This window comes from Rhinatrema bivittatum, chromosome 9 (genome assembly GCF_901001135.1).
Source record: "Rhinatrema bivittatum chromosome 9, aRhiBiv1.1, whole genome shotgun sequence".
NCBI lineage: Eukaryota > Metazoa > Chordata > Amphibia > Gymnophiona > Rhinatrematidae > Rhinatrema > Rhinatrema bivittatum.
Window position 1 is genome coordinate 164150938 of NC_042623.1, and position 27268 is coordinate 164178205.

The window sequence follows — 27268 nt, forward strand, 5'->3', positions numbered from 1 at the left end:
GCTATTACTAACGGCAACGTCTCCATATGAGACTGGGGCATTAACAGCGCTGCATTGATTTGCTGCAGGTCAAGGATGGGTCAAAAAGTCCCCTCCTTCTTGGGAACCACAAAATAAATCAAGTACCTCCCTCGACCCAGTTCCATTGACAGTACCAGAACAATTGCACCTAACCTCTGCAGATGATGCAACATATCCCGAACTACCTCTGGCTTGCTGTGGGACACAATGAGACACCATGACTGCTTCCCTGATGGGGCGAGAAAATTCTAAAGCACAGCCATCTCTTATCACCCCTAGAACCCACTGGTCTGAAGTGATCCTGGTCTACTCCTTGTAAAAGAGTCAGGCACCCCATGTCAGCTTCCCCGAGACAGCAGACCATCTTGGCTTCATTGCGAGGATTTATCTCCTCCGGTGTCCTGACCGGAGCTAACCCTGGAGGGTCTTCTGGAGCCCCGAAAGGACTGCTGCTTTCCAGATCCCTGCTTCTGAAAGGACACGGAAGCACACTTGTTGCAACAAAACCGCCTCATGTCCTGGAAATGGACCTGCCAATTTTATCTTCCAGCAACTTGTTACCCTTTGATTCCCCCAAATGCTTCATCAACTGTTCCAAGTCTTTTCCAAACAGAAACTTTCCTTTAAAAGGAAGATTACAGAGCTGTGACTGAGACCACATATCTGCAGATCAATTCCGTAACCACAGAAGCCAGCGTGTTGATACCCCCATGATCATATTCTAGACCGAAGTTCAGCTCAAACACATATGCAACTCCGGCCTCCAACTGGGTCGCCTGCCTAGCATCGCTAGAACCAGCTAAGGTCTTCTCCTGAGACTTCTGCACTCAGTGTAAACAGACTCTTTGCATCAAGCTACCATAGATCACTGCTCGAAGAATTACACATCCTCTTCAGCTGAATCTCCGATTTGGGATCCTGAGCATCCTTTAGCGCAGCTGACCCTGCAACTGGAATGGTTGTCTTCTTGGTGACTGCTGAAACCGAATTATCCACCTTAGGCAATACTAACAGCTGCAAAGTGTCCTCCGTTAAGGGGTATAATTTCGCTATTGCCCTGGTCACCTTTAGACCTGCTTTCGGAGAATCCCATTCCCGGTTCACCAGCTTCTTAACCTTCTTAGGGAGTGGAAAAGCCTTCAGCGGACCTCAAAGACCATCCAGCGCTGGGTCCACTCCCTTATCAGACTCCTTCTGGAACACCTTACTATTCAGCTCCTTTGCACTTGGAGAATAAGAGGCCTCAACTCCTCTTTGTGGTAGAGCCAAACCATTCGTGGGTCATCTCCCGCTGCAATCGGGACATCCTTCGGGTCAGTCATATCCTTGCCCAGATCAAGGTTCCTTTCTGCCGCATTGTCTGTCTGGTCATCTCCAAGATCATCCTCCTACCCGTCCTACAAATCGGATTCCTCTGTGTCCTCCTGTCCAGCAGGACGGGTCAGATCCAGATGGCAGAGCAGGTCCCCCGACCCCCTGGTCAGGGACCCCTTCAGCCTCTCAGACGCTGTAGCTGCTGACTCAGGGGCTGTTTGCATCCTGCTCTCTTCCTGGCCAGATAGACCTCGTGCATAAGAAGGACAAATTCTGAGGAAAAGTCTTCTACCTCACTATCTCCTCCAACTGACTGTCCTCTCCCTGATTCTCCAACTCAGACTACATTACAGGTGAGGATAGGGGAGGGGAGTCTCTGTGGACCCGAGAGATTGTTTGATTTTTACTGCATGCTGTTGTCAGCCTGACAGGCAGAAATCTACCCCTGGAGATTCCCTGACAGGGCCTTGGAAATGAGTGGCCCTCCAAGCACCAACAGCTCCCGGGAAGGGTCTCTCCTCTCCTACAGCACACTCCCGGGCACAGTACAGTCAAACTGAGACACACACGATTGGAGCCACAGGCCCGACACACTTCCCACCAGCGCCGGTGCTGTTATGTGTCACGCGGCTGAGACTGCATGTCGTGAGAAATAAATGTCAGCCCTATTGCAGCACGAATCATCCACTCGTCACACCCCCAAAGCACCAAACACCTCTGGATCGCAACAATCTCTCAGCCTCTTCCTCCCCAATGGCCTGCTGAGTGATCACATGGCTCGACAGCCCTTCAGCTGTTTGCTGCTGCTTAATCTTTTTCTTTTTAAAGAAACAGCACCATTAAAACAACTAATCCAGTCAAAAGAAAGAAATACTTTCCTGCTGCTGGAACACTTCGGGGAAGAAGTCTTCAGGAGGAAAGAGGGAACCAGGACCCCTGGTTTCAGATCCCTGGATGCTGTGTGCAAAAGTTGATCAGGGATTGCCAACCCCCTGCTCGGCCAGCTCAACCTGAGGGATGGTCCACTAAGTTACCTAATACCTCAGGGAGCATCTCCTCAAATCTTCACTTCTCTTCTACTCTAATCTAATCTCTCTTTTTTTTTTTTTTTATCATCTCAGACTGCAAATTTGCATCTCTACCATCTGCTGGAGACAGAGAAATACTGAGGGACTACAGGTGGCACTATTGGTTATGTAGCAGTGCCTGAAAAGCTTTTATTCTCTGCCTCCATCTGCTGATAGGGATGCAAAAATCCACTTGTCTCAACTGATCTGGGGTATGAACAGGACTGCTTTTTTGTGATTGATGCTAAGATCTATAAGAGAGTGGACATACCTGAAGAGGTAGAGAGAATAAGAAGTGATCTAAGATGTACACAGACCAGGAGAGAGACCTTGGGGTGATGGTGTCAGATGATCTGAAGGCAGCAAATCAATGTGACAAGGCAGTGGCCAAGGCCATAAGGATGCTGGGCAGCACAGAGAGAGCCATAACCAGCAGGAAAAATAAAGTGATGTTGCCTCTTGTATTTGTGAGATCTCATCTAGAGTACTGTGTTCAGTTTTGGAGGCTGTATCTCAAAAAGAATAGGGGCATGATTGAAATGGTCTACAGAAAGGCATCCAAAATGGTTAGGGGTCTGTATCAGAAGACTTATGAAATAAGACTGAAAAACCTAAATATGTATACCGTGGAGAAGAGGAGAGGCAGGGGAGGTATGACACTGACTATCTGTAGAACAAAGGGTCATGATATGAAATTCCAAGAGGGTAAATTTGGGAACATTAGGAAATACTTCTTCATGGAAGGGGTGATGGATGCATGGAATGTCCTCCCAGAGATGGTGAAGACAAGAATGATAATGGAATTCAAAATGGCGTGGGACACAGAAGTTCCTTAGTGGCTAAAGGATGGAAATTAAATAGAGCTAATCTGTGTTAACCTGTATGGAATGGCAATTACTACCCTAAACAATAAAACAAACTTGCTGGACCAATTGGGTCTTTTTTCAGCCATCATTTACCATGTTACTATGTTTTAAATCCTGTGAGTTATTGTGAAAATAAAACCCTGTTTGCCTTAAGGAAATTATCCTGTATCTTGCTTTTCTTGCATAACAAACTAAAATCTTGTTGTGTTTGCTATGTGCTTCCTTGATTAAAGCCTTGTTGGGAACCCTGAATCATTGTTCCTGATCCTGGGGTTGCCTCTTAATATATTTGGTATTGCTCCAAGACTGCCTATGTCCCGATTAGTCCCTGACAGCTGGCATTTCTTACTGTATCAAAAACTGTTGGTACTGGAGATGCTGCAACTGGTACAAGGCAGTGATTTTCTGCTGGCGGTTGAGGCGCTCTTGATCCAGTTCCCCCTGCAGATGCAAATACACAAGCGTCAAGCACTACAAGGCAACAGCCATCAGGAACAATGAATCAGATCAATTCCTGATAACCCTGAACAATTTAGTTTATCTGATTGACAGCTCTTCCATAATAAAATCAAGGCGGTATACAAAAAAAGGTACAAACTGTAAACTTAACAGAATTAAAAACAATTCAAGAACATCAAAACAATCCAGTTAGAGTAATAAGATGAGATGATCATCTTGCTGGTGGCTGAAAAGAATCGGTAAATACTGCTTGGGGAAATTTTTAGAACTTAAAAGTTTTGGGGAGAAGTAAACTATTGGGGTATATTATTTAGTGTGTTTGTGTGTCTGTATTTCCCTCCCACTCACTCTTAGCTCATCCTTTAATTTATAGGCAGGTGACAATTTCACACACAAAAAAAAATTAATCAGCTTTTTAATTTAAATTCAGAAATTCCCCAGACCTTATCAAGAATTTAATCATTCCCTTGTAAGTCACTATTACAATTAAAGGACCTAATTGTACGCATTCCTACTCCCACAGCAACCTAAACTTAACTAGGAACTGAACAAATTTAAGATGAAGTCCAGCAGCAAGAGGGGGGCCTCCTACTCTTTTGCATTGAGTGTCACATGTATGATTTTTTCCCCGCCGGTAAGAAGTTGTACATGTACACCCAGTGCAAAGAGCTCCTGTCTCTCAGAGAACAAGTCTAAACTCTGGAGGCTAGAGTGGCAGACCTGGAGGAACTGAAGCAGACAGAGGGATATAGATGAGACCTTCAGGGACATAGTAGCCAAGTCCAGACTCCAGTCTGGCAGCCCTGGTGCTGCCTTGGAGGAGGAAGGCCTCATGATTGGACAGCATCAACCTGGTGCAGCAGAAAATGATTTTGTAGCAAGGATCTGCTCTCCAGGTGGTGCACTGTCCTATTGCACCGAGGATGTCGTCCCCAGGGCTACTGCCCAGGAGGGAAGGGCTAGGTCGGCCGTCACAGTTGGTGATTCGATTATTAGGAATGTGAACATCTGGGTGGCTGCTGGGCATAAGGATCGCCTAGTAACATGCCTACCCGGTGTGAAGGTGGCAGACTTCACGCGTCATTTAGACAGTGCTGGGGAGGAGCCGGCTGTCATGATACATGTGGGCACCAAGAACATAAGAAAACATAGGAGGGAGGTTCTGGAAACCAAATTTAGGCTCTTAGGTAGAAAGCTGAAATCCAGAAGGGTAACATTCTCTAAATTCTCCTTATTCTGTGCGCAGGCCCCCAGAGGCAGGTAGAGCTCTGGAGTCTCAATGCATGGATGAGTCGATGGTGTGAGGAAGAGGGATTCAGTTTTGTAAGGAACTGGGGAACCTTTTGGGGGGGGGGGGGGGGGGGGGGGGGGGGGGGGAGTCTTTTCCGAATGGATGGATTCTACCTTAACCAGGGTGGAACGAGACTGCTGGCGCTAACCTTTAAAAAGGAGATAGAGCAGCTTCTAAATTAAATCAAAGGGGAAAGTCGACAGTCGCTCAGCAGCATAGGAGGCATAGGCAAAGGATACTAATAAAGTATTAAAGTTAGGGCACTCCAACAGAGAGTTTCCAATAATAAGAAAAGTAGTCCAAATGCCTATAATTAAAAACTCACCTGAGCTAAAAGATTCCAATTTATGCCTATCAACTGAAAAGCAGAATGTTAAAATAAACAAAGCACTTTGAAATATTTGTATGCTAATGCCGTAAGTCTAAGAAGTAAGATGGGAGAATTAGAATGTATAGCACTGAATGATGACATAGACTTAATTGGCATCTCAGAGACATGGTAGAAAGAGGATAACAAATGGGATAGTGCTATACCAGGGTAGAAATTATTTTGAAATGACCAAGAGGAGCATCTTGGAGGCAGGATGGCGCTTTATGTCTGGGATGGCATAGAGTCCAACAGGATAAAGATCCTGAATGAGACTAAATGCACAATCGAATCTTTATGCGTAGAAATCCATTGTGTGTTGGGGAAGAGTTACTCCTGGTTCCCCCTCGCCCTGTTCTCTGTATTTTCTCTTCCTAGTTATCTGTAAACCGATATGATGTCCCCACGAATGTCGGTATAAAAAAGTTGTCAAATTAATAAATAATAAATAAGAGTATAGTGATAGGAGTATACTACCATCCACCTGGCCAAGATGGTGAGATGGACAGTGAAAAGCTAAGAGAAATTAGGGAAGCTAACCAAACTGGTAGTGCAGTAATAATGGAAGATTTCAATTTCCCCAGTATTGACTGGGTAAGTGAAACATCAGGACATGGTAGAGAGAGAAAGTTCCTGGATGGAATAAATGATAGTTTTATGGAGTAATTGGTTCAGGAACTGATGAGATATGGAGCAATTTAAGATCTAATTCTCAGTGGAGCGCAGGATTTGGTGAGAGAGTTAATGGTGGTGAAGCCGCTTGGCAAAAGTGATCAAAATATGATCAAATTTTAATTAATACACTGAAAGGGGGGACAGTAAGTAAATCCATGGCTTTAGCACTAAACTTTCAAAAGGGAAACTTTGATCGAATGAGAAAAATAGTTAATAAAAAAACAAACCAAAAAACAAAACTGAAAGGTGCAGCTACAAAGGTAAAGAGTGTGCAACAGGCGTGGACATGGTTAAAAAATACCATCTTAGAAGCGCAGTCCAGATGTATTCCATGCATTAAGAAAGATGGAAGGAAGGTCAAACGATTGCCGGCATGGCTAAAAAGTGAGGTGAAAGAGGCTATTTTAGCCAAAAGATCTTCATTCAAAAACTGGAAGAATGATACATTAGAAGAAAATAGGATAAAGCATAAGCATTGGCAAGTTATATGTAAGACATCAATAAGACAGGCTAAGAGAGAATTTGAAAAGAAGTTGGCCATAGAGGCAAAAACTCATAATAAAAACGTTTTAAACTATATCCAAAACAGAAAGCCTGCGAGGGAGTCAAATGGACCATTAGATGATCGAGGGGTTAAAGGGGCACCTTAGGGAAGATAAGGCTATTGGTGAAAGATTAAACAAAATCTTTGCTTCGGTGTTTACTGAAGAGGATGTTGGTGAGATCCTGTTCCGGAGATGGTTTTCAAGGGTGATGATTCAGATGAACTGAACCAAATCATGGTGAACCTGGAAGATGTGTTAGGCCAGACTGAGAAACTGAAGAGTAGTAAATCACGTGGATAGGATGGTATACATCCCAGGTTTCTGAAAGAATATAAAAAACAATGATGTTTCAGACCGACTTCAATTAATTTGTAACCTATCATTAAAATCATTCATTGTACCGAAGATTGGAAGATGGCCAATGTAATCCTGATATTTGAAAAGAGCTCCAGGGGAGATCCGGGAAACTATAGACAAGTGAGCCTGACTTCAGTGCTAGAAAAAAAATCGTGGAACCTGTTATAAAGAATAAAATAACAAAAACATTTAGATAGACATGGTTTAATGGGATTCAGACACCACGGATTTACCCAAGGGAAGTTTTGCCTCACAAATTACAGTGTTTTGAAGGGGTGAATAAGTCTGTGGACAAAGGAGAACCGGTAGATATTTTGGATTTGGATTTTTAGAAGGTGTTCAAAAAAAATCCTGCATGAGGCTTCTGAAAAAAAACTAAAAAGTCATGGGATAGGAATCAATGTCCTTTTGTGGACTGCAAGCTGGTTAAAAGACAGGAATAAGAGTAGAATTAAATGGTCAGTTTTCACAGTGGAAAAAGTTAAACAGTGGAGTGCCTCAGGGATCTGTACTTGGACCGATGCTTTTTAATATATTTATAAATGATCTAAAAAGGGATATAATGAGTGAAGTGATCAAATTTGCAGATGACAAAATTATGCACAGTAGTTAAATCTCAAGCAGATTGTGATGAATTGCAGGAGGACCTTGTGAAACTGGAAGATTGGGCTACTAAATGGCAGATGAAATTTAATGTGGACAAGAGAAAAGTGATGCATATAGGGAAAAATAACCCTTGCTGTAGTTACACAATGTTAGGTTCTATCATAGGAGTTTCCACCCAGGAAAGAGATCTAGGTGTCCTAGTGGATAATACATTGAAATCATCGGCTCAGTGTGTTGTGAGGATCAAAAGAGTGAACAGAATGTTAGGAATTATTAAGAAGGGAATGGCAAATGAAATGATGGATTTCATAATGGCACTGTATTGCTCCATGGTGAGTCCGCACCTTGCATACTGTGTGCAATTCTGGTTGCCACATCTCAAAAAAGGTACAGTTGCACTGGAGAAATTACAGAGAAGAGTGACCAAAACAAGGGGCATGGAATGGCTCCCCTATGAAGAAAGGCTAAAGAGAAGAGACAACTGAGGGGGAATATGACAGAGGTCTACAAAACCATGAAAAGATTTGAACATGTTAATGTAAATCGGTTATTTACTCTTTCAGATAATATAAGGACTAGGGGGCACTCCATGAAGTTTGCAAGTAGCTCATTTAAAACAAATCTGAGAAAATCCTCTCTCATTCAGCACATAGTTAAGCTCTGGAATTCATTGCCAGAGGATGTAGTTAAAGCAGTTAGTGTAACTGGGTTTAAAAAAGCTTTGGATAAGTTCCTAGAGGAAAAATCCATAAACTATTAATTAATAAGCAATAGTAGCTTGAGATTTATTTAATGTTTGGTACTTGTCCAGTACTTGTGACTTGGGTTGGCCACTGTTGGAAAAAGGATACTGGTCTGTTCCTGTATGTCATATCTTATGTTCTTATGTTATGTTCTTAATATTTAAAAATATAAAATAAATAATGCAATATAACAACTAAGCAGAAGTACAATAAAACACATACAGGCTGATGCAATATCGGCACTTTAAGGAGGTGCTCATGATTGAGCGCCAGCTCCCTTAATGCGCACTGTTCCACCTCTCCGGGACACCCAATGCAAAATGCTACTGGGCTGCCGCGGTAAAAAGGAGGTGCTAGGGGAAATGCGCATCCCTAGCGCCTCCTCAGCAGCAGGCTGTCAGCTGGTTAAGAAAACGGACACAATTTTAGAGCATCTGTTTTCCTAACCTGACCGCCAGCACAGCTTAAAAAAAACAAAAAAAACAATTTTTGGGGACATTTCAAATTTTTTCTTTAGTTCCTCCGATTTAATATTGCCATGATATTAAGTCTGAGAAAATACTGTTTTTCTGTACACTATTTGGGCTCCTACAAAATTAATGCCAGAGCAGGCGTTAATTTGGTGTGTAAAAACGTGCACCTTGGGCGACCAATCACGCATTAAACCGTGCACTGCAGCCAACGCACGGTACAGCATTGGCCTGATAATTGGTCGGGAAAAGCCCAGGAGGGACCATAGCCCACACGATTTAGGATACAAGGAAGAATATGGAATGGCTTAAAAAAAAACAAACAAAAAAAGTGAGATATAACGATCAAAGGCCGTAGTAAAAAGCCAAGTCTTCATACCTATTATAAATCACAGATAGTTATTCTCCTGTCTAAGCTCTAAAGGACATTCCAGAGGAAAAGGGCTGGTAGCTACTGGCAATACGACAAGTAGTCTCTAATCTAGTAGCAAATAGTGAGTAGGTTCAACTGAGAAGAGTGCAAAGTTCGCAAGAGTGTGTATTCAAGCAGGAGGTCTGACATAAGACTCCCCTTTTTAAACACTTAAAAACCATAATCAGGATTTTAAACTTGACTCTGCTTACTTCAGGGAGCCAATGCTTCTTTGCTCTGAAGATAAGTTTCAGCTGCTGCATTTTGAAGAAATTGACGTAACCGGCAAACCTAATTAATGACGTTTGTCCATGACAATTTTGTAATGGAAGTATGTTGTTTCGCTGCCATTATTTTATGCTACTTAAATAAGAAGTATACTTAGTCTAATGCATTCTTCATTACCTTTAAGAGTTAGCTGTTTGTTGAAACAAAACATTGTGGTGTTACTTGTTTATCTAAGAGCAAGCCTTGAACTTGCTCAACTTCTCAAAAGATGCAGCTTCCAGCTGCAGTCCAACAAGCCATCTAGAAGCAAGCTGATTTCCAACAAATTGTCTATTTTTCCAACTGAAGGCTGCTTTAGATGAACTGATCATTAACTAACAACCATCAAGGGAACTCCCTGATGTGTGGTGATGTGCAGTTGCTATATGTGAGGAAACCACTCTGTGATTCTCTCATTTAATAGCTACCAACTTCAAATACTTTATTTTGCATATATATTTTTTTATTTTTTTGTAATTCAACTATGTACTAGGGAAGTGCAGAGGAACGCCATATGTTGCATTCGGGATTCGAATTCGTACGGGGGTGGATACGTTGCATTCGGCCATATGGTGCCCCGATCCGTTAATATGTCCATTTCGATTCGTTCCCCCGCTAAAATTAAATTAACTACAAACCCCCCCCCACCCTCCTGACCCCCCAAGACTTACCAAAACCCCCTGGTGGTCCAGCGGGAGGTCCGGGAGCCATCCCCTGCACTCACACCCTCGGTGCTGGTTTCAAAATGGTGCCAATAGCCTTTGACCTACTATGTCACAGGGGCTACCGGTGCCATTGGTCAGCCCCTGTCACATGGCCATCGACACCATCTTGTGCTCCTACCATGTGACAGGGGCTGACCAATGGCACCGGTAGCCCCTGTGACATAGTATGGGCAAAGGCTATCGGTGCCATTTTGGGTACTGGCATCTGACGGCCGGAGTGCAGGAGGTCGCTCCCGGACCCCCGCTGGACTTTTGGCAAGCATTGTGGGGGTCAGGAGGGTCCCCAAAGACTTGCCAAAAGTCCCTGGTGGTCCAGCGGGGGTCCGGGAGCAACCTCCTGCACTCGGACCGTCGGCTGCCAGTAATCAAAATGGCGCCGATAGCCTTTGCCCATACTATGTCACAGGGGCTACCGGTGCCATTGGTCAGCCCCTGTCACATAGTAGGAGCACAAGATGGCGCCGATGGCCATGAGACAGGGGCTAACCAATGGCACCGGTAGCCCCTGTGACATAGTAGGTCAAAGGCTATTGGTGCCATTTTGAAACCAGCACCGAGGGTGTGAGTGCAGGGGATGGCTCCCGGACCCCCCCACTGGACCACCAGGGAGTTTTGGTAAGCCTTGGGGGGGGGGGGGTCAGGAGTGTGGGGGGTTTGTTTAAATTGGTTTCTTTAGGTGGCCGAATAATTCGGCGAAGATTCGTGGGGAATCGCAATACGTTTCGCTTCCCCACGAATTCGGCCACATCCGTTGCGGATTGCCAATACGTAGGGACCGAATGCACACCCCTATGTACTTCTTGTTCATGAATCAACCATGTACTTCATTTCGAGTACGTGTCCTCCCCCTGGCGGTCAGCTCGACCTCATTTAGCGTTCTCGCTTCTTTATATAAGTACTTATCGGTTCTAAACAAACTCCTGCCGCAGCTTCGACCTCTAGAACCGTTAAGTACTTATATAAAGGAGCGAGAACGCTAAATAAGGTTGAGCTGACCGCCAGGGTGAGACATTGTCATAAATCAACTGCAAGAACCTGGGAAACTTACTGAGACTGTAGGGGAAAAAAAGGAGGAACGCAGAGGGACCTGATGCGACGCTGACGATGAAAAAACTGCAAAAAGCAAAGAAACAAGCACAAGCTGCACAAACGCAAGGCGAAAGCTTCACGGAAAGGAAGAGACTGAAGAGGGACCTCACGTGGACACATGGTTAGCGGCATGTTCAATGTACCAAAGTTTCTAGAAACTCTGACAAAAATTCTCCATGCCGGGCTCCATCTGATGATGTCACCCATGTGTGAGGACTACCATCCTGTTTGTCCTTGGAGAAGCATCGATTGACACAGGTGAAAAAGAAGCTAGTGCGGTACAATCAATACTGATACAAGTGCATGCGTCAAAGCCTAGGAACATTAAGGAAACCTCGACACACCCAACGCAAAAACACCATGCGTTGGGGAATATCACTAGGAGTCAGCTACAACAAGTCAAGGAGCTGCCTATGGTATTCAATATCTCTGATCTAGAAGGGTCTGATGCTTCGGATGCAGATACTCCACGTATTTCAAGGCACTTTTCTTCATAGACTTCACGGAAGCATTCCACCAATCCCACAAGAGACCATGAACTTGAGAGTTGTCATATTTGCCTGGCCAGGACATGACATCTGGACCACTTCATAGAGCGGGTGGGGAAATCTGCTTCCTCTATAAGAGGTCAGGAAAGTTCTCCACCAACAAAGAGAAAAAAAAACACATCTACTGCTGCTTGAAGGTTGCAAGCTGTGGCCTCTCAATCGATGTCCCAAATTACGAGTATCCTCCAAAACGTTTTTGACACTGTGGTATCCACTCAGACTACACACTCCCCCTCTAGCCCGCCAGCTGAGGAGTTGGAGCATTCTGTCACCTCTTCCCTGCCTTGGGTTGCATCGGAAGATGAGGAACCAGTACTGGAAGTAAACCAATCAGATCCCAACCAAAACAGGGAACTGGTGTATTCTTCTCTGGATATACCTTGAACTTTCCAGAGGAGCCATCAGAGCCATCATCACCCCCGGAGGATCTCACATTCTCCAGATTCATAGAAAAAGCAGGCACTACCTTGAACCTGGAAACTAAGAAACTCCAGGATCCTAGGGTAGAGATGCATTGGTTACTTAAAATATTTGATATCCCTGCAGAACCAGCTGCTCTACTTTCACAATCTGTCTTGGATAATGTGATGGATAGTACATGGGAGACACTGTTTTCAGTACCCACCATTTCCAGGAAGACAGACCTGAAATTCAGGATGCAGAAATCAGCATATTATGGTCCAGCGCATCTTCCACACGCATCTATCATAGTGGAATCTGCGATGAAGAAAGCCAGCAAGACCAGGCTATATTCAAACTCTCCTCCAGGGAAGGATAATCAATATTTGGATGAGTTTGGGAAGAAGGTATTCCAGGGTGCAATGCTGAGCACTAAAATCCAGCAGCACCAGTTTTACATATCACAATATTTATATGAATGCCTTCAGAAGTTAAAGTATGATGAGATCAAACTGCAAGTGACAAACCGCAGAACCTTGAGATAAGCAACATGGAGAAAGGGTTGTGACATCTACTCTGCACGATTTATGAAGTATTTGATACACTGGCCTGCACCTCAGCAGCAGCCATAGCAGCCAGAAGGATTGCCTGGCTCTGAGCGAGCGCAGTTCGCAAAGACGTCCATGATAAACTGGTGGACCTCCTATGTAAAGGGGATAGCCTCTTCGGAGAAAAGCTTTGCAAAATGATGTCTCAGCTCAAAGAGCAAGTGTGGCAGTGTCATCCTTTATGGCGCCCACTAATCTAACTATGGTGAGGCGTTATTATTCAGCCTATCGGAAACCTTTCTTCCCCAGGCATACCTATAGGCCTTTTTCTTTATACAGGCCTCCCCCATATCAGCAGAGGCCGCAGCCGCAACAAACTCAGTCTTGAGGACGAGGCTGCACCTACTGAACATCCAAGCCACCAGAGACGACTAATCAAAAACCCCAACAGTGTTTTTGAATCTGAACAAGCCACAGCTACAAATACCCGTGGGCACATGCCTCGTTTCCTTTGTTCAACAATAGGAACAAATTACATTGGATCGTTGAGTTCTCAACATCATTAGGAATGGTTACAGTCTCAACTTTTGTTCCACCCCTACTTTACCGCATCTTGCGCCACTTTCTCGGGGGAAAGGAGATGTTCCCGTCCTCCTTCAGGAAGTCCAAGCGCTACTGCATCAGTCGATTCAAGTACTGCCATGTTATTGGCAGCTCCAGGGATTTTATCCCCAATACTTCCTCATCCCCAAAAAAGTGGGGAACTGTGTCCAATTCTGGACATCTGAGCCCTGAATCGATTCATTCAACGGGAGAAGTTCAAGATAACTTCCTTTAAAACCATTTTGCCTTTTCTGCAACCCAACAACTGGATGTGCTCGTTAGACCTAAAGGATGACTATGCTCACATATCAATGTACCCTTCTTCCTGGCACTATTGTCTTCAAGTCAGCACCCAGCACTACCAGTACAAGGTCCTACCATTTGGCCTGTCTTCAGTGCACAGGATATTCATGAAATGTCTAGCAGTAGCTGTGGCCCACGTTCGGAAACAAGGGATAAAAATCTATCCCTACCTGAACAATTGGCTGCTTGTTGCACCAACTCCACAACTAATCGGTGCCCACCAAATTCAGACAATTACAAAAAGTCTCATCTCGACCCCTCTCAGACCCTGCAGTTTATAGGTGCGATCACAAACACGTGCCTTTGCAAAGCTTTTCTTCTGGAAGACAGGATTCACACCTTTCAGAATCTAGCCTCAACACCAAAACTCCTTCCACATCGTACGGCTCATCAAGTTCTCAGTGTCTTAGGTCATTTGGCGGTGGCAATGTACATGGTCCCTCACATACATCTTCATATGCACCGTATGTGGTGGGGTCTCAAATCCCAGTGGTCTCAACACTCTCATCCCATGTCGAGACCACTAACCTTGACTCATCTAGTGTTATCGGACATAAATTGGTGGCTGAGTTCAGGTGTCTTACAGTCGGGCGCATCCTATCGACTCCCAATTCATCAGATAGTTCTAACAACAGATGCTTCCGCATAGGGGTGGGGAGAACATGTCTTACATTTCAAAACACAAGGACTTTGGTTTCCCAGCGAAAAACGATCCGCACCTTCGCAGTCCTTCTTCAGCAAAAGACAGTCATGGCATTCACAATCAAGTGGCCATGACTACATAAACAAGGAAGGCTGGTCAGGTTCCAAGATACTATGCAAGGAATCAGCCCCCTCGAGGCCTGCAGCACCAGACCGCCTGACCAAGTGCATCGACCCCCCCCCCCCAAGAGATCCTGTGGAAGTTCCCACCTCCCTTGAGGGGCAGTCCGCACAAAACGCAGTTGCAGAGAGGCAAACCCCCTGAAAACTGTAGCCGCGGAAACTTTTCCTGCACTGAGTGGGCATTGGGCCGAAATGTGGTCGGGCCAAAAATAGCCCCTGCTGCGAAAAACATCCTGCTAGCAGCGCGTCCCAGATCCTGAATGAGCAGCCGGCCTGCCGATCAGAAGACTTCAGCCCTCACTCACCAGCCCTGCCTCCTGGCAGAAAAGACCTCTCAGCACAGCTCCAACCCTGTCACTGCTCCTGCTGCCTCTGCACCAAACTTTTTTTTTTTCCCCCTTAAAGGCACAAGACCCCACAGAAAAACAGCATGGAATCAAAAGGGAAAAGGATACTTCCCTGACTCCTGGACGCAGGAGAGAGCAAGCCCTGGAGATGAGGACTCAGAAGGGGTGAGGGAACGGGAACCCATGGCTTTCAACCCCCCCCCCCCCCCGACTAACAAGGGCTGAGCTAGAACAGAGATTACCAAACCCCCACTCGCCCTGCTCAACCCAAGGGATTGCCCACGAAGGAACCTAATACCTTGGGGAGCCTTCCAGGAATCTTCTTGTCTTCCTAACGTTCTTAAAAATAAAATCTCCAGACTGCAGGTTTAGCACCTCTATCATATGCTGGACACAGAGAAATACTGAGGGACTGCAGGTGGTATTCTCGGTTAAGCAGTAGTGCCTCAAAATTTTGTTCTCTGCTTCCATCTGCTGGTAGGGATGCATAAACCCACTTGTCTGGAATGATGTGGGATACACACAGGAATTCCTAAACTTTGTTTGGAAAGCTTTGGGCATACATGGGAGCTTTGCTATGTGCTGCTGGACCTGCAGCTTTTCAGTTAATTAGAGGTTAGCTCAATAACCAACTGGTTCAACTGGAGGTTGGTTGTATGGATCATTGTTCTGCTGCTATCAGGCAGGCACACAACACTCAGCTAGGAGAAAGTGAAATGCTGAAAATATTTTCTAGGCAATGGCAGAGATAGTTCTTCTATAATGGATATTTGCTCAAATTTAATGAGCTTGAAAAGTGTTTCAAGTTGGAAGATGTCCCTGTTTAAGTTTTTACAATTAAAGGGAATGTTTGCAAATAAATCCTTATAGTGTGGCAAAGAATTCTAATATTTTTAAATGCGTAGCAGAACTGATGTGGCAAGTAAGGGTTAAATCTCCCTCTATGTTTCTGAAAATGTAATGTACTTGGGAAAAGGATGTAGACAGCAATTTTCTAGTCACACAAGTGGATTACATAACCACATATCTGTGCTGAAATAACTTAAAATTCCAAAGTTTTCTCAAAAAGCAAGAGTTTCTGTTCGTGCATAGCAATTCTAGTACTACATCATATAGATCTGGTAGGAACTAAAGCATAGCATTCCGATCAGGGCTGGTGCTAGCTTTTTTGCTGTACTGTGCGGTCAATTACCTTCCTGCTCACTCCTTTTCCTGTTTTTAATTTAATGCTTAATTTTTGTTTAATGTATTGCCCACCTATCAACTATTCTAGGTGGGTTACAATGGTAGCAATCATAAAATTACATCAAACAATAAAATAACAGACAACAATAACTGCACTGCAATAGATCATTCTGTCTGAAATGGAAAGCCAGCCCTACCATAACATTGAGGAAAGTATAATCAATAAAATGATTAAATATAGTCTAGTATATAAAATATTTTTTTCTAAAAACCAAGACACAATAGAAAGCAGATTTGCTTACCTGTAAACAAGGGTCTCCGGCCATAGCAGAATGAATTAATGCTAACACGTTGGTGATGTCACCCGACGTCCTCAATGCAGATCCAGCTCTCATGACTTTACTGGGCATATGTGAAAGCCCCTCTGCACGTGTACTCATCATGAGCTCCTTAGCCTCTTCCAGAGATTAAGCTTTAGCGAGGTAGTCGTACTCTCCAAGAAGGCAGGTGGGCGATACTAGTGGAGAATGGATTACCAGGTGAACAGGCTACGCAAAACTGCTTGTCCAAAGTTGCTGTTCCTTTGAGATACGTTGAGACAGTAGTGGAATGTAAAGGTATGGACTGACAACTAAGTAGCAGCTTTGTATATCTTTTCAATGCAAGCTGCTACTCCTTACATGAGCCACTGAAGTAGCCATGGCTCTCCCTTGATAAGAGTCCATAAACTGTAAGCCAGCCAGCACATAAAAGGATAGAGTTCGCTGTGCAATTGGATAGAGTTCTTTTGATCCCTATAGATTCGGACTGCCTGTCCGAATCTATAGGGATCAAAGGATACAACAAACAGCTGAAAAGCATGGCAATGAAGTTGAATACTCCTCAGGCAGTAGGCTAGGACTCTCTTGTAGTCCAAAAAGTAAAAAGCCTATTCACCTCTGTGCACATGTGGTTTCGGAAAGACAGTAGGCAGCACAATAGTTTGGTTAATGTGCAATGCAGAACCACTTTTAGAACGGTTAAGTGCATAGAATCTCCCCCCCCCCATTGTAAAGGAACTTCAGGTACAGTCAACATGAAATCAGAGCCTGTAATTGTCTTACTCTTCATGATGAATTGACAGCAACAAGAAATATTTTCCAGGAGAAAAACTTCTGATTTAACAGGTTCAAAAGGAGGTTTCATGAGATGAGCAAGGACTATGTTAAGGTCTCAAGATACTGGAGGTTTATGAGCAGAGGCTTGGAATGCCACAACTGTTTAATGAACTTTGGTATTAACGGGTGGCGGGAGATTGGAGCCCCTTCCATCTGCTGGCAATAGGCCTCAAATGGTACACAAGTGTCTTTCAGTTCCAGAGCACACATCTAATCCACTGATTGAATGAAGGGAGACACTGACGGAGGGAGCTCATAGTGACTCTCTCCTAAACCAAGCTTGCTCAGCCCCTGCAAGTCCAGAATAGGTTTCAATCTCTTTAACTTCCTGGAAATCAGAAAATACCGGTAGCAAAACCCCTGGCCACATCCACAAGAAGAGACACGCTTGACAATTTCCAGCTGCACCTGGGCAAATTGAGAGGGGTCAGAGCTGAAGCCCTTTGGATCAGAGGAGCGTGAGAAAAATGCAAATGGCAACCATCATCCAAAGTTTTCAGGACCCACTGGTTCTTGGTGATATTCACCCATTTCAGAAGGAAGAACTAGATAAAAGAGGTGGCTTGGTGAGAATTTCCAGCAGCAATTTTCCCAACCGTATGATTCAAAAGGGAACTCAAAATCCTAAGTAGTAAACTTAAAAGGGGAGGGAGATCACGTGATGCACTGAGCGAGGAGGATGTGATTCCTTCTCTCTCGGCGCCTGCCTCTGGCACCGCACCCCATCCGCATCGCAATCGCCCAGATAAGTAAAGCTTTTTCAGACAGAACATATTTTGTAATTTCTCTGCTTGCTTGTTTGCTTGCTTGGTATGCCGGCTCGCCCCGTGCAGCAGGTGAAAGATAAAGGGAAAGAGGTTGCTCCTCCCTCCCCGGAACCTGACATGGCTGCTGCAGATTCGGGAGACGGGCCTTCCATCCCGGCGATAGCTGAGATAAAAACAGCAGTGCTGGAAGCACTGGGGCCCGAATTAAAGGTTATCTCCGCGGCAGTCGCTGATATATCTGTAAACTTAAGCAGATTTGAGGGCCGTTTCACTGCGCTAGAAAATCGCGTGTCCGAGAACCAAGATGGCCTCCAGGCAGCTCAGCTAAACATTAAAGCCCTGCAGGCAGAACTCGACAAGTGTTCGGCGAAAATTGAGGATCTTGAAAATAGATCCCGAAGATCAAATTTGCGCTTTGTGGGCTTACCTGAGTCTCTGGATGAGCGGTCTCTCCCAGCCCTACTTGAAAATTGGCTAATCAAGGAGCTCTCCCTTTCCTCAGCGCATGGTCGCCTGCGCATTGAACGAGCACACAGGTTGGGGGCCCGGAGATCAGATGCCCCCAAACCACGAGTGGTAGTGGCCAAAATCTTCAACTATGCGCACAAACAGGAAATTTTGGATACTATGCGGAAGGGGCTTTGCAGTATGACAATCACAGAATTCTAATTTTTCAAGATTTCTCAGCCGCTGTTTCAGCTCAGAGAAAGGCTATGGCTCCCATATGTTCTCAATTGCTGGCGCGGGGAATTCGCACCTCCTTGTTGTATCCGGCTCGATTGAGAGTGGCGAGGGAGTCTGGAGTAGCCTGGTATACATCCCCCCAGGAGACTAAGCTATTGCTGCAGGAGTTGGGATCAACGGCCACCGCTACTAAACCGGATTAGCCTGTCAGCCTGGACTGAATATTCTGTGTTTGCCCTCTGAGTGGTGGGGGCCTTTGATTTAGGCTGATTCCAGTGTCCATCTTCGGATTTTCAGGATTGGTTTTTTTCCTTTTTTCTGACCTTGGCAGAGGCCCTTGTTGTGGCTGGCTTTGCGGCGCACAGCCCTAAAGGTCCCAGAGATTTCTGGGTCCGGGTTGATTGGACCCAGACATTGGCCATGCTGTTTTTTTTTTTTTTTCTTTCTTATTTTTACTGGAGCTCAGAGTTTTAACTGGGGCTACAAACGGTGTTTGGACGCCGAACAGTGCACTGTTATATGTTTGTTTGGCTTTCTCCCTGGGGACCCACGGCGCTGCCATGGTACGCTCCGGACTCATTTTTTCTCACTAGACTTTCATGGGACCTTTTCTTTGCCATTTCCACTGAGTTTTTCTTTTTTTCTCTTCCCTTCTCTGCTGAGACAACTTGGGTACTCTTAAGAGCAGAGCAGGGAGGTGGTTTACAATTGTTTGTATTCCGCCTCCTGGGTGAGATTATGATTGCTTATATACCTCCTGGGGAAGTACCTGTTTGTTATCTATGTTATTTTTTCCTTCTGTGTCTGCTGGGCTATTATTGCTAGGTTGCCTCTCCTTTGATGTGATTAGTAACCTTGCTATGGCTCTCCATAGGTATTCTCCGGTGCGGGTGGGGTTGGGATATGCCAGCATGGCAGTGATCTCAAGAAGGTGTGTCAAGGATAGCTTCGCATGTGGGGTTGCGAAGGCTGGGGAGGGAAAGGTTGGGGGGGTTGGGGTGGGGGGAGAAGGGGTGAGTAGGTGTTCGATCCACAGGGTGCATTTTTATCACTTGGATCCACATATTGACACTGTTTTCACATTCTCCAGCATCAGGCAGCAGGAGATCCCTGCTGGGAGGATCTCTGCTGTTAATATGGTTCATTGAGTTTCTCTTGGAATGTTTTTTCTGGATTTCTCTCTAGGAATGTTGTTAATGTAATCACATGGGATGTATGTGGGATTCACTCACCCATTAAGCGGTCCAAGATACACTCTCATCTTAAGCGTAAGCGGGCGAATATAACATTCTTACAAGAAACCCATCTTACTGACACCGAGCATGATAAATTAAGTAGATGTTGGGGTGGGGAGGTTTATTATGCCTCCGGCACCTCTAAATCTGCAGGAGTAGTTATTTGGATAAGTAGGAATGTCCCTATTCAGGTTCATACTACTATAAAGGACCCCTTAGGGCGCTACATTATTCTGGTGGCCAAATTACAACAGGCTGAGGTAGTTCTCTGCAACAACTATGCCCCCAATAATTACAGTCCTGTTTTTTTTAGGGACATCTATGAGCGCCTGTTACCATATGCGGAGGGCTGCCTACTGATGGGGGGAGACTTTAACATGATCCGAGATGCGCAACTTGATAGATCTTCAGCTTCAGATTCTAGGGCAGGATTTGGGAGGGGACCTTCCTATCTAGAGCGCTCTCTCCACCTGGTGGATATTTGGCATCTTTTACACCCCGGTGAAAAAGACTTTACTCACATATCCCGGGCACATGGCACTTTGTCCCGCCTTGATTATTTTCTGGTAAGTGCGCGCCACCTTGCTTGGGTGGCGGATGTGTCTATTGGAGAAATTGTTGTTTCTGATCATGTTCCAGTATGTCTGGAACTGCAGGTTGGTGGAGACCGTTCGGCCTCCTTTTCGTGGAGATTCCCCTTTTATTTAGTTAATGATGTCAAATTTCAGGAGTACCTTCGAGCTCGTTGGCTGGACTTTTCCACCCACAATGCTCAACATATTGAAACACCTGCCCTGTTTTGGTATACTGCCAAGAATGTTTTGCGAGGGGACATCATTTCCTATATGGCTCACCGGCAGCGAGTTATTAATCGTAGAATCGTAACACTCACTGCTCAGCTGAATAGGGTCAAAACCCAGTTAAATGTTTCTAACTCTCATGCTGCTAGGGTACGTTATTTTACTGTCCAGGGGGAGCTTAATACCTTATTACACCAAAGAGCCCAGAAAAGCTTTTTATACTATCAATATAAACTTTATCAACATAGTAATAAAGCGGGCAAGATGCTTGCAAACGTGATTAGAGCGACTCGCAAGTCCCGATATATTCCGGCTGTGCGCTCGGCATCTGGTCGAACTTTGCTCACTACTGCTGATATTTTGCGCCGTTTCCGGGAGCATTATGGCTCTCTTTACACTTCTGAGGGGTGGGATGTTTCTGCCTGTACCCATTTCTGTGAGCAGTTGCCCCTCCCATGTTTAACCCCGGAACAACAAATCTTCCTCAATAGGCCCATTACTTTATCTGAAGTTACTTCGGTGGTTAGGAAGGCCAAATCTCTCAAGGCCCCAGGTCCTGATGGGTATGGCGCAGAATTTTATAAATGTATGTTAGACCTGGTGGGGCCCCCATTGTTGTCAGCTATTACTGCTTTGTCTTCTGCTGGGGAGTATCCGGACCACATTAATAGAGCTCATATTACTCTCATTCATAAGCAGGGGAAAGACCCCTTAGCGCCTGACTCATACCGACCCATTTCCTTGTTAAATTTTGATCAAAAATTGTTGGCCAAAGTTATGGCAGACCGCTTATCTGATATATTGCCCTCCTTGGTGGGAACTGACCAGGTGGGGTTTGTCCGAAGGCGGAATGCCCTGACTAATATCCGGAAGGTGCTGGCGGCTATGTCTATGTGCCAACTAATGCCAGAGCCCTTTCTGGTGGTGAGTTTTGATGCTGAAAAAGCGTTTGATAGGGTGGAGTGGGGATATCTTTTTTGGATATTGCAGAAGATGGGATTTGAGGGCTTGTTCTTGAATGTGGTCCGGCTCCTCTATCAGTCACCTGAAGCTACGGTTATAGCGAATGGCTCATGCTCTGAGGCCTTTTCCATCGCCCGAGGCACCAGGCAGGGATGCCCGCTTTCCCCCTTACTGTTTGTTCTTCAACTTGAACCCTTGTTACAGAAAATACAGTTGGCAAAAATGGTTAAAGGTATGCGCTTTCAAAACTCTACTTTCAAATATGCCACTTTTGCGGATGATATTTTAGTCTTCCTTACGAATCCCCGCTAGTCCCTTCATCCATTGCTTCAGATTTTTTGGGCCTTTGGAATCTTTTCGGGCCTGCGCTTAAATTTGGCTAAGTCTGTGGCAATGGCGTTTCCAGATTCTCTGCAAGAGGCCTGGAGTGATGATTTCCCTCTCCAGTGGGCGGGGCCTTCCTTTAAATATCTTGGCTTCCATATATCCCGTGACCTATCCCATTTATATACATTGAATGTGCTTCCTTTACTGTCTTATACCCAAGACAAATTGCTTACGTGGGCTCACTTACCCATATCGTTGGGAGGGTGGATCCATCTTTTTAAAATGAATATATTACCTAAGTGGTTATATTTATTTCAGAACCTACCTCTGCACTTACGTACGGCAGAACTTAGGCAATTGGACAGAGCTCAGCGTAAGTTCTACTGGCGGGGAGGGAAGTCTCGTATTCCCTTGGTGTGGATGTGGGAACGTTGGGGGAGTGGGGGCTTGGGGGTCCCTGATCTAGCTCTTTATATTCTAGCCAGTAACTTGCGAGTGATGCGGGACTGGTTGATGGATAGTTCTATCGCTATTAATCTTTCTGCTGAGGGTGAATTGGCTTCCTCCCTGTCTCTCAAATTTGTCCTGCAGGCTCCAGCAGCTGTGCTGCCCTCGTATTTGGTACAAAGTCCCCTTCTTAGCCCCATTAGAATGTCCTGGCACAAGCTTACGAGACTGCTAAAAACGCCGCGTACTTGTGCCTATTTTTTGCCCATTCGAGGGAATCCCGATTTTACTCCGGGTTCTCAAACAGTGGCATATCGGAGGTGGCATGATCGGGGAACACAAGTGTTGGGGCATGCGCTCGATTTAGAGGGCAGGCTTATGTCATTTGCTAAATTGCAGGAGACTTATGCCCTAGCTGTAACTGAGGTTTTTCCTTATTTACAATTACAACATTACGTGGGTTCCCTCCCCCCAGATGTTAGACAAGTCTCCCATTTCCAATCCCTGGCTGCCGTTTTCTCCTTTGAAAAGGAGCGAGGGCCGTCGCTATCACAATATTATAAGCTTCTTAAACAAGTGACTGTGGTGGATACCTGCTCTGTCTTGGTGGAGCGTTGGAATGGAGAAGGGGGTTTTTTTTATTTCTGTGTCTATACTTAAAACTGCCTTTAAGCGAATTTCCCAAATCTCGGTGAATTCTTATTTTAGGGAAATGCAATACAAATTTTTACGTAGAAGCTACATTTCGGCACAAGGGCTTTCTTTTTAAAAATTTCTTCTTCCCCTGCCTGTGTACGCTGTGGCCACCCGAGTGGTTCGCTGTCCCATGCCTTTTGGGAGTGCCCTACAGTACTTACTCTTTGGACTAAGGTGGTCAGATATTTAAATACGCTATTGGGGGTTCGTATCCCAATGTCCCCCCAGTGGATACTTTTTGGTTGCATTTCTCCACTACAGGTTCGGGGTTTGGGACCTCGCTTGCTTATTCATAAAGCTTGCTTTGTAGGTAAGAAGGTCATCTTACTGCATTGGCGGGACCCGATACCACCATCGTATTGGACATGGCGCAATTGCTTTCATCGGATGATGCTCCTGGATGCAGCGCTTATGCGGCTTTCTCCGAGTCATAAGAAGCGATTTCTTGATGTTTGGACTGTTTACTTGCAGTCTCTCTCACACCGTGTCCGAAGCTCTATCTTAAATGAGTGATCCCATGTGGGCGTTCCGAATCTAAATTTGCCTTGGTTGGGCTTGCTGGATGTACCTTGTATACTTTTATGTGTGACTCCTGAGTTTCCTGTGGATCTGGGGGGGGGTGGGGTGGGGGGGTGGAGGGAGTAGGCGTTTGCTGTATTCTTGTATGGGATGTTGGGGATGAGAGTCAGAACCAACCTCTCTCCCCCTGTTTAAGTGTTCATTGTTATTATGGTTTTTTTTTTTTTTTTAAAAAAAAGCTAATAAAAACCATTAAACAGTAAGAGGTGGCTTGGTACCAAGGGGATCTTCCATGCCATAAATAATGATGGCACCTGTATGGGGAAGTTATCTCCTGCCTTAGGGTTCAGCAAAGGACTGCATCAATGGCACAGGCTTCTTCAGCACTGAAGGAGAAGGTCCCAGAGGGGATCTCTCATGCCTCTTAAGCACTATTCACCACACCACAGTCGGTACCTCGCTCCTATGCACCAAGCTGCATCCCTGACCAGAGACATTTCTAGGAAGGGGGGGGGGGGGGGAAGCCTTGCCAGACTTGCGGGAGCGAGAGGCATCCAGCTTCAATCTTTTTTGCTGAGTCTCCGACAAATCCTCGCTCCAAGATGCAGGGCCTCCATTTTCCAGGTGTGGGGGTGTTGCGCCTAAATAGACCTCCTACCATGATCTAGCCCCAAACAGCGATAGCAAGCTGAGGGCCTGATTTATGGGAAAACAGGTTAGTAAATCAGGCCCTGAGTGAGAATCTGCGATGGACATCTAATGCCCACATATGAAAAACCTGAAATCATTGACCACAGTCTTCTTGGCCCCAGCTTTCTCCATCTCTATTTTTTTTTCTTTTTTGTAGAACTGAAAAGTTCTGTTGAAGGTCTGCTGAAGCAGCCAAACAAAAACTTTGCAATAAGGCAGAAGAAGGGTCCATAAACAGGCCACTGGGAACACATCCATATGATAGCTCAGTCGAAGAAAGACTTGGCAGGGAGCAGCTGCTCATGAGGCAGTGCACACAGGTACTCCCATGCATGCTCAGTAAAGTCTTTGGAATGGGCTCTGCTGGCAGCTCCTTGCCAGGCCTCTCCCACTCTTATCTTCTTTGGCTGCTGTCAGGATGGGCTCCACCAGTAACCCTGTCGGGCCTCATTTCACCAAGCTTTTCAGTTGTGCCATCCCATGCAATGCACTGCTTTGCACACCCAGTAGTAATAAAGCATTCACCCAAAAATGTAAAAAAATAAATACATCTGGAAATCTCATCCAAGGGGCACAAATGTGTGGGTTCTCAGCTGCTTAGCCCTTTCAGAGTTGATCTGACTACAGACTACAAAGCTGAATAGGGTATGTGGATGAGCAAACTGAATGGGCTGTACATCTTTATCTTCCACCACAGTCTATGTTTACTACACTGTGGTGTGAGAATTGGGACTTATAGATACCTTTAGCTGCCGGAACACAGCACTGTGTGTCTGCTTTCTTACCAAAAATGTATTACAATAATCCAATAAAGAGGTAACAATTTATTTTTTGTTAACATTTATTTCTGTGCATTCTTTTCAAGAGGAAGTATGTATGTGGGACCTCTCAATTACTCTTCCACACATCCAGAGAGAGAAAGTGAACAGGCACTGCCACTTACTGTTTAGGAAGAAGGAAATAGTGATGAGACCAGTCATATTAAATGAAGGGAATCCTTTAATGAATTACAAAGATTAAAATCACCATAGTAAGTAAATACACCCGACTCAGGCCGAGCTTCGCTCTAGTATGGGGCTGCGTCAGAGGCTTATAATCACAAACCTATAGCGTGTATGGGAAATGAGCAAGTGTTCTCCGATGGCTGCTTCACATAACATAGTTAGATTATCAGTATGTCGCTGCCTCACCTGTGTGGCTTTGCACATCGGGTGTTATTTATTTACTTTGGTGATTTTAATCTTTGTAATTCAAGAAAGGATTCCCTTCATTTGATACGACTGGTCTCATCTTATCACTATTGCCTTCTGGCTATACAAAATCATCTTCCACTTTGCTTCTTTGGACTTACTGTTTAGGGGCATCTAAGTATTTGAGCAGGCTGAGAAGAGATGCACCAGGCTCCCACGCAACCTATAAATCAAAGGATACAACCTTGGTCACCCTCTACAAAATCTGGGAAGGTTTTCAGATCTATTCCCTTCCCGTGGCAGAGCGGAGTTCACTGCCAGATATGGCCACTTCAGATAAGGTGGAACCTCCTACACTTCTGTGCTCTTGCACAGAGGTGTAGGAGGTTGCAGGAATGCATCAAAGCCTCCATTCAAGGCTCAGCGCCATCTCTATTGGTTCCTCTCTTGAATCTTTGAAGCCCTGGTCTCAATTTGAGTGGGGGCAGTGAGATTTCTCTTAATTCTTGGGCCTGCCCTTGGGCTAAGGAGCCAAAGGGGTTGATAGCCTATACACAAGGTATGCGCTGATTGGCTCTATTGATCTTGTATAAGGCCTCTGAGGCCTGTTTTGACAAGTTGGACTTAATTTCACCAGTAAGGAATGCTCCAAGCCTATATCACACTAAGCAACAGCTCAAATCTTGCTGCCAGACTATCATGGTCCTACCCCAGATATTGGGGTAGTGGACATCTTTTGATTGCACTTAGGAGAGAACATGAAGCTCCTGGCTTGCTTCTTGGACATGGTTAGGAAAATTGGTTGACAAAATCAAATGAAGACATTTTATCATTAAAAAAATGACAATCTAAAAAAAAAAAAAAAAAGAAAAAAATTTGGTCAAGTGGCCTTCTGGTATGGTGCTACTGAAGGAAAAAAGTGACCAGCACAACAGAGACAAAAAAAAAAAACAAAAAACAAGGCAACAATTGGAGAAATTACTTACCTGATAATTTCATTTTCCTTAGTGAAGACAGAATGACTCAGAACCAGTGGGTTTATGTTCCCCTGCCAGCAGATGGAGACGGAGCAAGCTGACGTCACAAATTATATATAACCCTGCAGTGAACTCTGCCTGCCACTAGTCTCTTCAAAAGCAACAGTGGACAGACTAGCAAAAAAACTTGATTAAAACAGATAACCAGAACTGTACTTAACCAACCATAAACACTGAACTCACGTAAGATACTAGGAACTGGAGGAACACTTACCAGTAATCCCTTGGGACCCAGAGCCCCACAGGAGGTCTATTGACACACTCATGTGGCAGCCAAGAGCGGGAAGCTGAGTCCATCTGTCTACACTAATGAAAACAAAATTATCAGTAAGTAATTTCTCCATTTCCTAGCATGAAGACAAATGGACTCGGGACCAGTGGGATGTACCAAACCTACTCCCCAAAAAGGTGGGAGGCTGCCTGTTGTCCAGTCAACACCGCACGTCCAAAGGCTGCATCCTCTCGGGCCAGTATATCCAGACCATAACACCTGGAAAAAGTGTGAAAAGACTTTTTCCAGGTGTTATATCGCAGCTCAGCAGATATCGACAGGAGACAACAAACTAACCTCCGCCCATGACACTGCCTGAGCCCTACTGGAATGAGCTCTAACTGGAGTAGGCAACGGCTTTTCAGCATCCACATACGTGGCTGTGAGTACATCCTTAATCCAATGAGCTATGGTAGCCCACGAAGCCGGAGCGCTCTGCTTACTCCCGCCATG

General features: G+C 45.1%; 1 protein-coding gene across 8 annotated transcripts in view; it reads right to left on the bottom strand.

The window, feature by feature from the left end:
- The window catches only part of GIGYF2 (GRB10 interacting GYF protein 2), a 444297-nt gene that overhangs the window by 134327 nt on the left and 282702 nt on the right, over window positions 1-27268 (bottom strand). For all 8 annotated transcript variants that reach the window (XR_003858724.1, XR_003858723.1, XM_029616693.1 and 5 more), the window contains one exon: window positions 3618-3709. Coding sequence is in view for 6 of the 8 variants with exons in the window: in XM_029616693.1 (XP_029472553.1) it covers window positions 3618-3709 (92 nt within the window). In the remaining 2 variants the exon portion in view is untranslated. The remainder of the gene's footprint in view (window positions 1-3617; window positions 3710-27268) is intronic.